Source organism: Macrobrachium nipponense, chromosome 27, assembly GCF_015104395.2.
Source record: "Macrobrachium nipponense isolate FS-2020 chromosome 27, ASM1510439v2, whole genome shotgun sequence".
Taxonomy (NCBI): Eukaryota; Metazoa; Arthropoda; class Malacostraca; order Decapoda; family Palaemonidae; genus Macrobrachium; species Macrobrachium nipponense.
This window is the reverse complement of record NC_087216.1, coordinates 22767848-22787225: the sequence shown is the minus strand read 5'-3', so window position 1 is coordinate 22787225 and position 19378 is coordinate 22767848. Positions and strand designations below refer to the sequence as shown.

The following is a 19378-nucleotide window of genomic DNA, read 5'->3' as shown; positions in this document are numbered from 1 at the left end:
TTTATATTTTAATGTATAAATATTACGTTATTTATATATACCACCTTTTTTACACAATGTATTTACTATTTTTTGTGTAATTTATATACTTTACAATTTATTTTTATAATACAATTTATATAATTTTTACTTTATAACTTATATGATTTATTCATTTTATACAATTTACTTATATAATTTATACGATTTATTTTTTTATTTATACGATTTATACAATTTATTTATGTAATTTATACAATTTATTTATATAATTTTTACAATTTGATAATATAATTTATGGAATTTAATTATCTAATTTATGCAATTTAATTATATAATTTATACAATTTGATTATATAATTTATACAATTCACACAATTTACTAATATAATTTATACAATTCACACAATTAACTTATATGATTTATACAATTCACACAATTTACTTATATAATTTATACAATTCAAACAATTTACTTATATAATTTATACAATGTATGTAGTTATATTTATATAATTTTGGATATTTATAACGCAATCGAAAATGTATTGTTATGGTGGCTGGTTGGTAACCTAGGCTCATACTACTCTATCGGGCCTGGGTTCCATCTTAATGATAATCCGTTGCCTGGACCAGCCTTGCTTTATACTTTGATTATGTAACAACAGCATTCCTGGTAGTCAAGGATGCCTGCTACTTCATTAAGTACTTGGTCAATGTGCGCTTGCGTGACAGGATTACAGCCAATACATGGTATTAACGTACGAATAGAACATCTTGGGCTGACTGAAGAGAATCTCATAAATAATCGCCATTATGAAACAGTGGAAGTGAACGACTCAGGGCGTGTTTATTTTTTTTTTTTTAATTTTTTTTTTTTGCGATGTATACCAAGGGATGTACTGCAGATGGGAGATGTTGTAATAAGAAGCTCACTCACCTCAGATTCAGTAAAAAATAAAAAATAAAAAAAAAAAAATAAAGCTTCCTCCCTCCTATTTGCTATGTTGTATTTAACAGGTATGTATATATTTCTGCATGGCTGCATTTCCTTTTTAGGCGAAACCAATCATTTCCATCAATTAATAAAGGTAATAAAAATATATAATATATATAGTACATATTATATATATCTACCTCTCTCTCTCTCTCTCTCTCTCTCTCTCTCATCTCTCTCCTCTCTCTCTCTCTCTCTCTCTCTCTCTCGTCTCTCTCTCTATATATATATATATATTATATATAATATATATTATATATATATATATATATATATATATATATATATAACTATATGTTTATGGAAATGAATGGTTTCGCCTAAAACAGCGATACAGAAATTTATACATATTTCTAAAATGCAAACATAGTAAATGGGCGGGAGGAAGCTACTTTTTTTTTTTTTTGTACTGAAGCTTACGTGAATGTGCTGCTTATGGCAATATTTCTATGTATATATATATATATATATATATATATATATATATATATATATATATAAATATATATATATATATATATATATATATATATATATATATATATATATCCTTACATGACGACGCTGAAATTGGCTCTGTCTGTTTAGAGCTGATTTTTCTTGAATGGTTACCCACCAAAAACCAGTATTGTTGAAAGCTGTTACTTTCTGGCTTACATTGATGATCACCCATCCAAGAACCGATCAAACTCAGCATTGCTTAATTTCACCGATCGCAAACCATCTGTATAGGATCGTGCCGCTCATAGGTGTCGTTTATTTACTGAATGAAAGCTCAAGACTGACTTGAAGGTGTTCAGATTCCATTCACCCAAACTCTCTCTCTCTCTCTCTTTCTCTATTTTGAGGTAAGGTCTATTTCTCGCACTTGTATATTAACAGCCTTTTTTTATGGCTTAGTTTTAACTTTCTCCCTCAGACCACGAATCTGTCGAGTTTTCGTTGCCTCAGTTGTATGCTGCTTAACTTGCTCAATGACGAATAAATTCTGTTTGCTAGTTTAGTTGTACTTTTCGTTGCTTCGACGGTATGCTACTTGACCCGTGTAATAAATTATGTTTGCAAGCTTTATTTCACTCTTTGTCGCTTCGACTGTACGCTACTTGACATGCGTGATAGATTGTGTTTGCTAATTTAATTGTACTTTTACTTTTCACACCTGATATGGTTATCAGCGAGCAAACATCTCTGTTGGCGCTTCGTGTCACCAAGAGGATTTTCTAATCCCTTCCCAAGTTTGATGGCCATGTCTGCTTGATCAACATACGTAGTATACTAAGCAGCATTCTCTCTCTCTCTCTCTCTCTCTCTCTCTCTCTCTCTCTCTCTCTCTCTCTCTCTCTCTCTCTCATTACATTTTCATGTCTGGATTGTAGTCGCTAGCTTTATGGGTAATTATACGGAAATATATTCAGATGTTTTCATGGACGGTCATTGTCCTGTTAGTAAGTGGTTTATTGTCATTCAGTGTCGAATGTTGATGCATGTATATGTATGTATGAATGTATATTTGTATGTGTATATGTATGTATGTATGAATTACCATACAACAGTATTATTAGCCTGTGGTCTTAGTTATATTTGCATATGTAAATACATGTGCAAATGACCATTTATATAAAAGATATTTTTTTCTCATATAAATATGTGTATGTAATACTTACGTAGCATTGCGAGAAAAAAATTAATCTGGCTGAGTCCAGAGGTTCACATTATCCTTCTTGTTTCCCTTGACCACTCGTACGAGATGCCTCTGGGCAAGAGCCCGTGCTGGCAAAAGGCCAACTTACTCCATACTAACAAACCATCATTGGAAGTAATTTTATCAAATCCAAGGTTAGAGGTCCACACCAGACCTCTTTATTTACATTGGCAGCATCTCCACCTACGAGCCACTATTATGAGCAAGAGCCCGTGCCTTATACACAGCCAAATAATCTAAAACAACAGCAAAGGTGCCGAAGAACAACTATGCATAAATTAAAGAACAACTATGCATAAATTATCTTGTGAAAGTTCCTTGGAACAAATTGTACACATGGAAAGATGGCTGGTATTAAGATGGAGTGTCGATATTGGGCGGAGGTTATGTATTCGCCCCTGACTGTTTATTTATTTGTCTTTTTTGTTAAAAAAAGTTGTTAAAGAATTTCAACAAAAGGTTGTGGGAAGGTGGCTTATTTGTTAAGGAATAATTGGTTAGATTTTGAGGTGTTTCCTTATTCCAGTTTCAATGCTTTATATAGATTTTTCTTGTATTAGTTGGGATTCTTGTCAAAAAGTTATGGACGGATTTCAATCAAAGCTTCTAGGGAGGGAGAGTATTTATCAAGGAAAAATTAGTTAGAATTTGCCTGATTCCATTTGGAATGCTTGTGTTTCTTGTAAAAAATTATGGACGGATTTCAATTAAAGTTTGTAGAGAGGGATAGTATTTATCAGGAAATTTGTTTCGAATTTGAGGTGATTCCTGATTCCAGTTGGAATGTTGGTGTTTCTTGTAAAAAATAATGGGCGGATTTCGATCAAAGTTTGTAGAGAGGGAGAGTAATTATCAAGGAAAAATGGGTTAGAATTTGATGATTCCTGATTCCAGTTGGAATGTTTTATCTAGATTTTCTATTCTTTATTTATTAGCCGAGATTAGGCACTGGTGGAGGTGTGCCCTTAACAGTCCCAAGTGCTTCCCAATACAGAGTAGTATAACTTATCAGCTAAACATTTTGCGAATAAAGATATCATGGCAGCTGTAATGTCCTTCTTCATCATGACCCAACTCGACAGAAAGAGACAGAATGACTCCAAAGGAAGCAGAATTGTATATTTAACCAAATTCCTTAATAACACGAACTGCATTTGTATTATTCAGGATGTAAAATGACACATTGAAACAGTGATCCTTTTAGAAAGTGAACCCAAAAGAGTTAATATCAGGTTCTGAAGGATTCTGGAGCTGTCATTTGATCGTCTTGAATAAAAGCACATAATTGGGACTGGCAATATAGCAGGTATTTCGTAAGTGCCTGAATTATCAGGTGGGAATTTCCGACTGATGATACTGCTGACGAGAGTACACTGTTATTATAGCTTAAAGGTACGTTTCCGTGTATACTTATAGTCCTCATTACTGTATGCCTGTATAATTCGTGAATGTACGTCACAGGGCACTCTTAAATTGGGTCACAGGAGTGCCCCGTGATGTGTCAAAAGTATATACGTAATAGACGTTCTTTGCAACGTCCAATCTGAGATCCCAGCTGCGTTGCTTTCTGTCTTTTAATTTTCACCAGCTATTTTCTGGTAACTTTCCAGCTAGCTGTCCAACTTCTTAAACTTTGTTATACCTTTATTCACATACAGCTTCCGCTTCTTAGGGGAGTCAGGTCGAGTCCAAATATAATTCAAAAGTAACTTTCGTTACTGTGATAAGATTTTTTTTATGCCTCTGTTAACCTGGATAAATGCATTGAGTACTTGGTAGTTTGAAGACTGAGTTGGGTTGCAGATATGGTGGCTAAAAGAGCATATGACTGCTAGTAAATCCATTCAAAAAGAGCTGTTGAAAACTATATGGTTAATACCTTCTAGAGCTTATATATATATATATATATATATATATATATAATATATATATATATATATATATATATATATATATATATATATATATATATATATATATATATTATATATATATATATATATATATATATATATATATATCAGTGAGAAGGACACATATACTTGAGAATATTCTTAAATCCACGGTAGAAAGCCAGGTAAAACAAAGACTTGGAACAAGTGCTTCCGTAGTATATTCTAAATGTAGAATATGCTACGAAAGTACTTGTTTCAAGTCCCTGTTTCACTTACCTTTCTACCTTTGTGCTCTGAGAAATTAGATTATAGACCTCAGAACGAAGGCGCGGAGGAGGAGGAACTGGAGGAACGACGACGCCCTTATGTCATGGGGTCAAAGGGAAAGGAAAAGAACCCTGCCTACCTTTTGTTCGTTGAGGAAAAAGAGAAAGTTCAACTCGGCGAGATCAGGACAAGAAGAAGCCTCTTCGCCTCTTCTTGAATGAAAGATGAAAGCATTCCGCTGAGGAAGGAACGCTTCTCTGTTGGGTTTTATTGGCCCAGAGGTTCACGACAGGCCTCCTGGTTCTTTTCATACTGTGCCGCATTTAGGGCGGTTGGAACCAGCAAAGAAGCATATATTTTCAGAAAGGCATTCTTGCTGAAGGCAAAGATTTCTTCTTCAATAGAATCGTCGTGTTCCTAAGTAAAACCGGATTTCTGAATAGTTTGGTTTTTCTTTTTCCTGGATTAAGTCCTGAAAAGCAGGCCGAGAAGATCCTTTATTATGCTCAGAGGTCTGGATAAAGTAATCCTTTATGATGATGATAATAATAATAATATAATAATAATAATAATAATAATCATATAATAATACTTAGGGCGAGTTTCCGTTTCTGGCATGAGGCCGGCATGACCTAACGTTTTAAACCAACCATCGCTAACAGTCTGAAGAAACGTAAAAGGAATTGGTTTCGCGTTAATCATGTTTTTTTTATATATATTTTTAGTTATTAATTTGTTCATTTCTTTAGTCCTTTTCAAATAACTGATCTCCTCTTGCTGTATTTTCTATCGCCTTCTGTTTCGTCTTTCAAATGATCATAATATTCTTTGGGAGCTTGAATTTCAAGTGGTGTGTTCCTACTATAATAATAATAATAATAATAATAATATAATAATAATAATAATAATAATAATAATAATAATAATAATAATAATAATAATAATAATAGTAATAGTAATAATGAAATTTGTTGTTAATTATTATATATTATTATTATTATTATTATTATTATTATTATTATTATTATTATTATTATTATTATTATTATTATTGTTATTATTATACCTCCAAATAAGTTAACTAGAATATATCACAGTATCTGGAGCATAACACTACCTTCATTGGATAACAAGAATGGCACTTAGCTTAGAATAATACAGGGCTTATGACAGAAGGCACTTTCACTGGTAGGATAAAGTATCTAACTTCAATAATCTCAGTTTATGTTAACATTTTAATTAATTAAAGTGCTAATGAATATATTGAAGGAACGAGTTTTTTTTTTTTGTTTTTTTTTTTTTAATCTGTACATCTTTTTCGTCAAAACAGGACCCCCGTCCACCCATCCTGGTTAAACCACTATTTATTTGCCAGTTAAATTTTATAGTCTCTTAAGTACCTTGTTCTTCATTTTTTTATTTATTCTTTTAAAAAACGATTATAACTTTAGCTTCTTCTTGAATATTTTTAAGAGAAAATTGACCAGGCAAAAGTTAGGCAAGTCCTTGACGCCAAAATCATGCAAGTCACAGATGCTTAAAAGTTTAGTCATGTATCTAAAAACCTCTTTTTATTATTTTTTTTTCTAGTCATGCAACAGGTGGGAAAAAAAAAAAACAACTCACGTGACCTAACGGGATAAGGCCAGATAAGGTCGAATACGAAATACACCATTAATTTTTATCATAGCCTTTCTAATGTCCATGACATTTTCCGATGTTTAGGGCAGCATGCTTTCCGTCCTTCCTCTCTCTCTCTCTCTCTCTCTCTCTCTCTCTCTCTCTCTCTCTCTCTCTCTCTCTCTCTCTCTCTCTCTCTCTGTCCTTCCCTTGGACTCTTCTTCACTGCCCATCTCTGTTGGACTTCAATCTCTCTCTCTCTCTCTCTCTCTCTGGTACTTTTCCTTTCTATCCGCCTTTGTTTGACTCCAATTCTCCCTCTCTCTCTCTCTCTCTCTCTCTCTCTCTCTCTCTCTCTCTCTCTCTCTCTCTCAGCTGGGATGTTGTTGTGCCACTTAGACTGACTTACCACATTGTTTTGGTTTCCTACAAATCGCTATTTCGCAACCATCTGCTTATCAGCGGCGCCGTCAGGTAATGGCAAGATTCTTCTGAGATACTACTGAGGTCGGGATAGCGCTGTGAGTGGCGAAAGGTACAGTGTACAAGATGAGGAGGAATTATTATTTAATATGGACAAACAAATAAATGCATTACTCATGCTTTGTCTTCATTATGCTCGAGTAAGGATTTTGATAAGATTGCAATAGCCGTACATAATTATTTAGCCATTTAGAAAAAAGGTGTGCATTTATATCTATTGATACCTTCGAACGCTTAGATATATCTACTAGCTACAGAAGGTCCTACAGGTATTTTTTGGGACTGAGAGTCATGTAGATGACCTCGTCATATTTTTAAAAAATTCGGATTTGTTAGCACTTATTCCCAATTTTACCTTATTTTCATTCGTCAATTCTTGGAGTTATAAAAATGTATATTATTGTTCTACGAAGTTTACATTTCTCGTTTATATTAATCTATGAATGTCTGCTTTGGTAATGGATGTCCTTCTTGGTTTCAGTAACCCCACCTTGTCCTTCGATACCAGCTATCCATCCATCCCTCCATCAATGTTTTTTTTTAAGTCATGTCGAAAAATCGTGAGTGAATGAAGACTTCAAAATACTTTGTGAAAGTCAGGCTTTTGGAATAAACTTTAAGGGTCACTTCGAGACACGTAACCAAATGTCACCATATAAAGCAGATGTAAATAAGAAAGTATAAAATAACCTTTTCTTTATATTTCTTTCACGTAGAGAATTAAATTAAAAGTGTCACGTCGAGACAAGCAACTATATAACACAGGTGCAAACAAAAAAGAAAATATAAACTAACCACTACTTTTAGAGCTTTAAAATAACCATCCGTTAGATCTCATTGCCAGCTACCATATTCTGTCTTGGAACATTACGTACATTGTTGCAGATTCCACGGCCAAGCAGAAAATGGACAAGAAAGTGTTATTTCAATTCTAGCTAACTTTGGTTCAATGCTCGACGGGAACTAAGGATTTTCTCATTCATTTCCTCATTCATATTTCGAGATTTTCAGTGAAAAGCATAGACAAAAATCCTAGGAAGTTAGGAGTTCATTTATGGCGAGTATAGGCTTTATGAATCACATACAGTATTCCAGTAATTGATATGAATACGGAGTTCATTGTTAATCTGTTACCTTTTACAAATTACGTTCAAGAAGTTATCAACAGAAAATTATATGAGTTATAACTTACAGATATTTGTGAATTATTGTATATCAGCACAATGTTTATGTGTGAATTGCATCCTGTATATTTGAATATTTACCGAAAGACTGAATTTTCTCAATAGAATACATCCACCCACAATAGACCTCAGGGACTGAAAGTAGCCTATAGTCAGCCACTCCAAAACTGATGTCAGTGAACCTTGTCAACTCCAGTTTCTAACCCCTCCCCCCCCCCCCCCCTCTCCCTTCCCCCGCAACAACTGCCCTTCCTCCTGACCTGGGCAGAGGTCTTTATGGCCAGAGAGCATTTTTGGCACAAGACCCTAAAGTATAGTTCGTGTGCCCCAGACGGTCGCCCAGACGCTGTTAACCGGATGACGTCATTGGTTCATTCATTGAGGTGGGAAGGGGTGGTGATGTCAGACATTGTATATTGTATTGTATTGTATTATATTATATATTATATTATACTACATAGGTTATTATACCAGGTTATGATATGATATATATTATATTGTATTGTATTATATTATTTAGGATATTATACAGGTTATGATATGATATATATTATATTATATATTATAATATGATATGATATATAGAATTTATTATCTTATGATAAAATATATAATATATAATATATATGTTTTATATATTATATATTGCTTCATATTATACATTTCATAACCAATATTAGATGATCTGTTGGTTAGTTATCAATCGAAAGTTCCTCAGTAGATATCACCAAGCAACCAGGTAATTATATTATATTATATTATATTATTTATTATCTTATGTTAAAATGTATAATATAATATATTATTTTATTTTATATTATGTATTGCTTTATATTATACATTTCATAACCAATATTAGGGAGACTGTTGGTTAGCCATAAGACAAAATCTCCTCAGTACATATCACCAAGCAACACACTGGTGCCAGTTCTAAGAAAAGAAGCAAAAAAGGAAGTTAATAAAAGTAGAAGGGGAAAGGGTTGGATTTCTCAAGGAGCTCTGGGGATGTTGCGCAGAGAGAGAGAGAGAGAGAGAGAGAGAGAGAGAGAGAGAATAGACAAATAAGTGGAAAATCTGACTAACTTATTGCTTGGGACGTCACCTTTGAAACATAAATTAATGGATGACATTTTCCGAGTAAGAATTCCAAATTGAAATACAAATTAACATTAAGTACGTAGGTTTATGGTTTTTTCATAATACGTTTATTTAAATCTTGAAATGTCTCTTTTATAATGTATGGGGATTCTTCTGTGTATTTTTAGAATAATCATTTAAAAATTATTGTAAAATAGTTTCGTTGTCGTCTTTTTCATAAATTTCATAGTAATTGTTCCCTTAAAGAATACCCAGAAATTATATATATATATGTATATATATATATATATATATATATATATATATATATATATATATATGGGGTATTAGAAAATGTAAAAAAAATGAAAATTAATTTTTTGGCCTGTGGAATTATATTGTATCTTTTTATTATAGATATTTATATATATATATATATATATATATATATATATATATTATATATATATATATATGTGTGTGTGTTTGTAAATAAGGCATGCGCATGTATATATATATATATATATATATATATATATATATATATATATAGATATATATTTATATATGTATGTATATATATATATATATATATATATATTATATATATACATATATATATATATATATATATATATATATATATATATATCCTGCAAAAAAATGATACAGCGTAATTCCACTGGCCAAAAAAAATTTTATTTTCCATTTTTGTACCTTTTCTTAATACCCCGTCCGTCAACCGCCGTCATTTTAAATTCCAGCGAAAGAATTTCTTCTGCACGCCGAAAAAAAAAAAACCCCCAAAAAATGTCAGTCATGGTTGCTTCGATGAAGTGATCTATCCTTTATGCTTCTCATCTCTCTTCTCTCATCTCTGTCTCTCTCTCTCTCTCTCTCTCTCTCTCTCTCTGTAACGTATGTAAAAGATGAATGACCGTCATTGTTTTGACGGTATAAGTATACGCACAATTTATACATAATTATGTGTATACATGGCAATTTGCATGATATTTATTTTTCGTCGTGTTTTGCGTACTTATGAATAATAACATTAGAGTCATCTCGCTCTCTCTCTCTCTCTGTTCTCTCTCTCTCTCGTCTCTCTCTCTCAAAATGCAGTCAAGAAAGTCTTCAAAATCGACGAGATATCCGAAATGGAAATTCCAATTCCAGGGTCTCTCTCTCTCTCTCTCTCTCTCTCTCTCTCTCTCTCTCTCTCTCTCTCTAACAAGCATACGTAAAAGCTCACGAAATGACGCGTCATTATACAGACAACATAAGTATGCGTAATTTATGCATACATGCGCACGCGGATAACAATTTGCATAATGTATTGTTTTCAGTTGTGTATTGTTTTCTTGTGACCGATAATATGTGAATGAATGCTATAGTAAATAAGTTAAAGTACACTTAATACAAAACTCTTCGAAATCGGTTAAAATAGAACGATAATATAAGAATTAATGAGCGAATAAGATGTTTGAAATACGATTCATGCAAAATTCTTCGAAAACAGCTGAAATAGAACGATAATATAAGAATTAATTAGAGAATAAGAAGTTGAAATACTATTCATACAAAACTACGAAAGCGGCTGAAATAGAATGGAAACGTGTTACATTCATTCTTCGTACCGCACCGCAAATCTGGCATGACCGCCCCCTGGGCACTTATCCATCCGCTGTACAACTCTTCTTCTTCTTCTTCAGAGAAAACCCTTCCTGGAATTGAAGTCGTCCATTCATGGCGCGTTGCGAAATTGAAAGTCAAAATCGTTCGACTTTGATGCATAGCAACTTCTCTCAAAATGACATTGGTGGCGACCTGTTTTCCTGGAAGAGAGAGAGAGAGAGAGAGAGAGAGAGAGGTCGTAAATGGTAAGTTGCGAAATTGAGAGTTGGTAGCTGCTCAACTTTAATGCATAGCAACTTCTCACAAGATGATAATCTTGGCCTCTGTTTCATTGAGAGAGAGAGAGAGAGAGAGGTCGTAAATCGAAACTTACGAAATTGAAAGTCAGTAGCTCAACTTTAATGCATAGCAACTTGTCATAGGATGATATTCTTGGCCTCTATTTCATTGAGAGAGAGAGAGAGAGAGAGAGAGAGAGAGAGAGAGAGAGAGAGAGAGAGAGAGAGAGAGAGAGATTCTTGTTGAAGTAAAAGCTATATAATGTTAAAACTGTCACAGCAACATTCAGGCTTTGTATGTGTGTGAAAAGAGAGAGAGAGAGAGAGAGAGAGAGAGAGAGAGAGAGAGAGAGAGAACGGCGCAGTTCATGGAAGGCAAGCTATACGTGTCGAGACATTTTCCAGTGTATCATTTTATTTCGTCAAGAAATTTGACGTATAGGTCTTGTTGGGTCACTCAGTCAGAAGACCTGACTTTTGACAAATATACAGTATCGCCAGATTATTTTTTTACAGCCTAAGGAAAGCATTTTTTTTTTTTTCTTTTTTTATACTGGTTCCTCTGTGAAATGGATGATGTATAAGTCCTTTCGCTTCTGTTCTTAAACGTTTTTTTTTTTTCTGTAACAGACACTGCACATGCGTGTGCTTGGGGTTATGTTATTGTTTTGGGCAGAAAGTTAAGTGCTGTTATATATATAATATATATATATATATATATATATATATATATATATATATATATATATATATATATATGCTATATGCAGAAGCCAGGTACTATGTCGTACCTCTAAGTAACAAATGGGGATACAATCCACAATGAAGTAAATTCCTCTTTGTAGTTTAAAATATATATTACTTGTATAGGATTAAAGCTTTCGACCATCAACTGTGGTCTTGTTCACTAAAGTGTGATATGTCACCTCAAGGAACTGACAAGAAAGAGCACAAGCATTTGAAAAAACAACGGTTAGGAAACAAGCTAGTTCAAATTATGAATGATCAGGCGGTTGAGCCCTCGTTCTTTCCAGAATTCGTCTTGATCTTCGTGGGGGAATGTTTCTATTGTCAACTGCTTGTTCAATGGTGGTTGGGTGGTTAGTTGGAGAAATGACCTGAGTGGAGTAAACAGGAGAGGAAGCAGCATCGTTATTGCACATATATTTCTAAAGTTTGAAATTTTCCCTTTCCTACATATCTCCTCACAAATAGCTGTATTTTCTGTAATGCCAGTATTTCTGCAAAGGTCTCGTTTAATGAAAATTAACGCCCCTTTCTACTACTCGTCTCAAAGTCCGGTCGTTACATGCAAAAACAACCTTTGTACCTTTAAAATTTATAGCGTGGTTTTTCTCCCATATACAGTGCAATTGCGCAACATACATGGGAGAAAAACCACGCTATAAATTTTAAAGGTACAAAGGTTGTTTTTGCATGTAACGACCGGACTTTGAGACGAGTAGTAGAAGGGGCGTTGTTAATTTCATTAAACGAGACCTTTGCAGGAAATACTGGCATTACAGAAATACAGCTATTTGTGAGGAGATATGTAGGAAAGGGAAAATTTCAAACTTTAGAAATATATGTGCCAATAACGATGCTACTTCCTCTCCTGTTTACTCCACTCAGGTCATTTCTCCAACTAACCACCCAACCACCATAGAACAAGCAGTTGACAATAGAAACATTCCCCCACGAAGATCAAGACGAATTCTGGAAAGAACGAGGGCTCAACCGCCTGATCATTCATAATTTGAACTAGCTTGTTTCCTAACCGTTGTTTTTTCAAATGCTTGTGCTCTTTTTCTTGTCAGTTCCTTGAGGTGACCATCACACTTTAGTGAACAAGACCACAGTTGATGGTCGAAAGCTTTAATCCTATACAAGTAATATATATTTTAAACTACAAGAGGAATTTACTTCATTGTGGATTGTATCCCATATATATATATATATATATATATATATATATATATATATATATATATATATTTACATGTATGAGTGTGGGGGTATAGTGACCGATTGCAGGTATTTAAATTATCGTATATTATGCTGCGTGGAAACAGGTTCAGGTCTTATATGAAAGTGTATGTATATTATTATTTAAAGATACACACACATACTGTGTATAATACATATATATATATATATATATATATATATATATATATATATATATATATATATATATATGTGTGTGTATTTATATATGTATGTATGTAGATGCAATAGTTTATGAAAGGTAATCGTTCAATCTTCCGAAATGATTTAACTGTGAGATGAAAGCGAGATCGTTGGCCCAAGTCATTTCTCGATCCATTTGCGAAGAGGCACACTTTCACGCTTATTTCAAAACTTGATGGGCACCGCGAACATAAACAAGTACGAGAGTGAAACCTTCAGTCTGAAAGTCTGAATGAGCATCGAGAGGTTGAAAGTGTTAGTAGTAGTCGTGCACTTGTATTGCCTTTGAAACGGCTCCTCCTTTATTTATGCCAATCTATGGAACGTCTCTCTTTTGGTGTGATCGTCGGCGTTTTATTTCCTGCCGAGTCGTGTTTTGATCAGTAACGTCGAAAGGTTGGTCGTTTATTGGACGATTTGACGATCGTTGAACGAGATTGGCTTTTTTTTTTTTTTTTTTTTTTTTTTTTTTTTTTTTTTTTTAAGTGGTTCGTTTGATGGAGGGAGAAAATGAGGTACGAGATGCGCCGATGGCAGACTGTCATATCGACTTTGAAGTTTTCTGGTTTTATTATTATTCTTGTTGTTGTCTATCTCAATCATCCTATTTAACTAGATGGTTTTTATAGTGTGGGATTCTTGGTTGCATCCTGGCCCCTTATGAGTCCATCACTTTTCTCACTATGTGCGCTGTTTCTAACACTTTTCTGCATGAGTCCTGAAGCTACTAGTTTTTTCCAGGTTCCTATTCAGGGATCATGGGATCATGCCTTCTAGTGTCCCTATGATTATGTGTACTATTCCTGGTGGCATATCCCATATCCTTCTTATTTCTAGTTTCAAGTCTCTATCTTTCTCGTCTATTCTGGTGTCCTGGTATTGTGATATCAGTGAGTGCCTACTTATTATTATTACTATTATAGTTTCTTCCTTTTATGAAGCAAAAGTTTCCGAGAAGCCTATCTTCTTTGATAAGGACCTTAGAATCCCACAAATTCGTGTTTGATTTTGACGTTGCTTATTGAAAACAGTTATGTTAAAATATGTTATTGTCTGTGAATGCGTTAATCGGTCTTTCAGTTTGTAGCCAATTTACTTTAATCTGACGGAATTATATTGCTTGAAGTTGACCCAGTTAAGTTCGGCTGACGTTTAAAACTGATGAAATCGCTGGTAGAAAGTCATCATAGATTATTATTGTATTATATATATACGTATATATATATATATATATATATATATATATATATATATATATTTGTGGTAATACACATTTCGTATTTGAATCTCTCTCTCTCTCTCTCTCTCTCGCTCTCTCTCTCTCTCTCTCTCTCTCTCTATATATATATATATATATATATATATATATATATATATATATATATATAATTATATTTGTGTCCTTTTCACGTTATTTGGTACAGAAACAAGATGTATGTTTTTGTTTGAAAACTATACTAGTATACTTGTGAATGTTTTTTATTGGCCTGTTTAGTGAACGAATCCAATGTATCGAATGAAAATATCACTTTACTTCCGTGTTCATTTATTGGAAGCCCTCGTCCTCCTCCTCCTCCTCCTCCTCCTCCTCCTATCGGCCCTCTCTCTTGGTCAGTCAGGCTGGCCTCAGCCTAGTCTGCCAAAGATTTCAGATTCTTTCAAACTTATCCTGACGTGACAAGACGTCAATTCCTTTTTGCGTCTCTTTCTGCACATCTTCCCGAACAAGAGAAACAAGCGAACCGTCACGCCCCGGTGTCCGAGAAGATGGGGCTGTAGGTACGTAGTATCTTTTTAGAAAACGCCTCCCCCCAAGACGACAATTTTCTGCCTTAAAGGACCCCGTAATTGGCCTCCTCCTGTTATGTGCTTTTATCCTACCCCTAGTCAGTTATGGAGCCGACTCCTGTCGACTCCTTCCTATCCTATCTTTCTGATCATTCTCCAGTCGGGTGTTGGGGGTCGATGGTCTTGAGACGTCCTTTTTGTGATCAGCGACTCTTCTTTTTATCCCTATTCTTCTTCTTTCTCTTCTTCTTTTTCTCTTTACCCCTCTTCTTCGTCTTCTTCTCTTTAACCCTCTACTTCTTCTTCTTCCTCTTCTTCTTCTTCTTCTTCTACTTTTTAATCCTCCTCTTCTTCTTCTTCGTTTCAACCCTCTTCTTCTTCTTCTTCTTCTTCTTTTTAATCCTCTCCTTCTTCCTATTCTCTTTAACCCTCTTCTTCTTCCTCTTCTCTTTAACCCTCTTCTTCTTCTTCTTCTTCTTCTTCACTTTAACCCTCTTCTTCTTCTTTTTAAGCCTCTTCTTCTTCCTCTTCTCTTTAACCCTCTTCTTCTTCTTCTCTTAAACCGATTCTTCTTCTCCGAACTTCTTCTTCTTCTTCTTCTTCGTAGATCGTGATTTGCTTCCAGGACCTTTTCAAGGACTGTAGGGTCATCGGAAGAATGTGCTGGCACACAGCCTGAAAATCCTTACCTGTCTGTTAATAACTACGTTGGTGTAAACTTTGAGTTTTCCTTGAAATTTTTATTTCAGAGACGAATCATTTAACTTATTTTTCAATGCGTTTTTCACCAGTAACCGAAGATCCTATTTGTTGTCATGAAAAACTGTGAAGAATTTTAAGATATTTTATTACAGGGAATAATATAAAGATTTCATTCTGTAACATACAGCTCTGTAGATTTTAAGTTTCCCCTGTTTAGCGGCGTTTGTAATTTCAAACATCCGTAGTGGCTGTAGCTAAGTGATACAAAGATATGATTATGGCATATGCATTCATGACTGTATATACAGAGTATGCATGTAGAATATAATTAAATGTGTATCACAATTACTCTCGTGTAAGGTATGAATTCGTCACTGAGAAGCACGTCCCCGGAATGTAACCTAGTACTGGGACCTTCCCTGAAAAAAGCGGTACGCCATATATCAAAAACTAACCATAGGATCTTCTTTAAAATAATCGCATTATGTTTCCCACACCTAAATTACCTGCATTTGCTTGTTCCTCACATGATCAAATCTAACCTAAGCTGACTTAAAGGAATGAGAAGAAACCGGGGCTGGTGCAATACTATAGTAGATTCACATCAACCGTGCATTTGATGTCTAAGCCCGTCCCTTACGATGCTCCTGATTGGCTGTTGATAAGCCAATCGCAGGGCTGGAAGCTCTATGTCTTTATCGAGAGTTCACATAAGCAGGATGTATGTTCCACCTCTCCTGAGGGATATGTCTTTCAAAAGTATCCCTCAGGAGAGGTGGAACACACATCCTGTCCATGTGAACTCTCTCGAGAGACTGAGAGTTTCCAGCCCTGTGATTGGCTTATCAACAGCCAATCAGGAGCGTCGTAAGGGACTGGGACATCACATGCACGGTTGATGTGAATCTACTATAGTGAGAATTTCCTTCAGTATAACTTGCAATTTCTCTAATTCCTCTAAATGCTACATCAACACAAGTGAAAGCAATATGAGGGCTGATAACTGTCATTACTTTTTTTTAGTAATGTCGTTAGTGAATTAAAGGAAACTTTCAGGTTTCTGTCCCTCGTCTCAGAAAGATCTCAGTGGCACCCCAGAATCTTTCGTTTTTATGCAGAAAGTTTCTTAATGTTATATATATATATATATATATATATATATATATATATATATTATATATATATATATAAATAAAGTTTGCTTCTCATTACATAAATGCGAAAGTTCAAAGCTCTGAAGGCGGCGGCTGCATCCAAATTGTTTACATGATCATACAATCATTTATATGTTTCTGTTTTCCATATACACACGCATATATATATATATTATATATATATATATACATATATACAAAGAGAGAGAGAAGAGAGAGAGAGAGAGAGAGAGAGAGAGAGAGATCCTTGCCCCGATTTTTTTTATCGAGAGAGAGAGAGAGATCCTTGCCCGTTTTTTTATCTTACACGTTTTCACTTTCCTTCATTCACACAATTTTGAACATTTCCTTAAATACTTCGTCTTGTGTTTCATTAAGTCTGTACGATACCCATACAAAGATATTGCAGCTATATACGAGTGTTTATTAAGGTGTAATATATTCTTACACGTCTCAGAAAAATACGGACATACATAAAACATATGCACTTCGTTCTTACACGTGTATGAAAATAATGTCATACATAAATGTTATGTACTTTGGTCGTATACATAAAACACTTATGTAACACTGGTTTTACACATGTATGAAAATAATGGTATACATAGAAATTAAGTACTTTGTTCGTATACATGACAGAAAATAGTGGCATACATAAAGCATTAGTCTGTACTCTGTTCTTACACGGTTGCAAATAATGGCATGCATAAAACCCATGCACTTTGTTCTGACACATGTATGCAAATAATGGCATACATAAAGCACTTAATACCCACTTATGTGGAAAGTCATAAGCATATGGTACTACATGTTTAACGCACGTTCACTAATCTTTAATTTTTTTTTCAGTTTACGTGTGAAGATGTTGGTGGCTGTCATTTTTTTGGTACTGCAGGTGAGTCAGGCAAATAATTTTGAACTTGTTTTATTATCGTCATGGATTTTTATATATATTTTTTTTTCAAGGCGCTGTTTGAATGTTACACTCGTTGGGAATTATATTATTGAAAAAGACACCCACAAAATTACTTTGTATAACGTGGTTACTTATAAGTATTTACATTTTATTACATTTTATTTTACACAACACGTTTTCAATCTTCAGAAGAAAACTGAAAGAACTATTTGTTTGGTTTATTATTATTATTATTATTATTATTTTATTATTATTATTATTATTATTATTATTATTATTATTATTATTATTATTATTATTATTATATCGGAACAGCAAATTCAGTGATGCAACTATTTTATTATTAATATTAATTATTAATATTATTACTTAGATAATTTACCTATATATACATATATATATATTTATGTATATATATCGTGTATATATTATATTTATGTATGTACTATATATATATATATATATATATATATATATATATATATATATATGTGTGTTGTGTGTGTGTGTGTGTGTGTGTGTATATATATCTTTATCTTATTATTTCGGCCGTAATAACTAGTAGCAACGTTAATTTTCCATTTAAATCCTACTTTATATCACTTTTCTAATAACGACTCGTTTGCAAATCTGTCTAATTACATAAACACCTCCTATTTCCCCGTCTCGGTTTTCGCTCTGCTTTTCATGGCATTGTGGAATTCACTTTCTCCTTCGGTGCTTCTTGATTCGTATATATGAATTCCCCCCTTTCGTTTGCTCTCAGAATATGACCCGGCGAACGTTCTGGCTTCGTTTTAGCCAGTTAGCTGTCTTATTGCAAAGTCGTTCAATAAGGCTTTGCAATGCAACATTTCCTGTCAGCCAGGTTCGACTCCGTGGAAAGTTCCTGTTTACATTCTACCCAGTACCACCACACGTTCGCTTTCAGAGAATTACCTTCAAAGAATTACTTGGTGGATAATCGCGAAATTGATCGGCAATGAAGGCGTAGAAATAGAATATAAAGTCAATTTTATGATACTGAACGCGAAAGGTATCTTAATACACTGGCATGACAAACGTAGTGGATCAGAGAGAACTTCAGTATTAGCAACAGCAATTTGCAATATCCTACCCAGCGTAATCTATTATTATTTTATATTAAGAAGATGAAACCTATTCATATGGAACAAGTGCAGTGACTTGAAATTCAAGCTTCCAAAGGACAGTAGAAATAGAATGTAAAGTAAATTCTACGATTATGATACTGAAAACGAAAGGTGTCTTAACACACTGACATGATAAACGTATCAGCAAGAGCAATCTGCAATATCCTACCCAGCGTAATCTATTATTATTTATTATTATTATTACTGAGAAGATGAAACCTATTCACATGGAACAATTCCGCAGGACCACTGACTTGAAATTCAAGTTTCCAAAGGACACAGTGTTCATTGAGAACCAAGAGAATGCATAAAATGAATGACTACGTCGTGATTGCTTGCCCTAAGGTCACGAATTGTCTA

General features: G+C 33.9%; 1 protein-coding gene across 1 annotated transcript in view; it reads left to right on the top strand.

Moving 5' to 3' along the window:
• LOC135200905 (uncharacterized) overlaps positions 1–19378 on the top strand; it is a 50209-nt gene that overhangs the window by 19759 nt on the left and 11072 nt on the right. Inside the window, exon 3 of the mRNA XM_064229657.1 lies at positions 17801–17846. Within this exon, the coding sequence (XP_064085727.1) occupies positions 17814–17846 (33 nt within the window). The 5' untranslated portion in view covers positions 17801–17813. The remainder of the gene's footprint in view (positions 1–17800; positions 17847–19378) is intronic.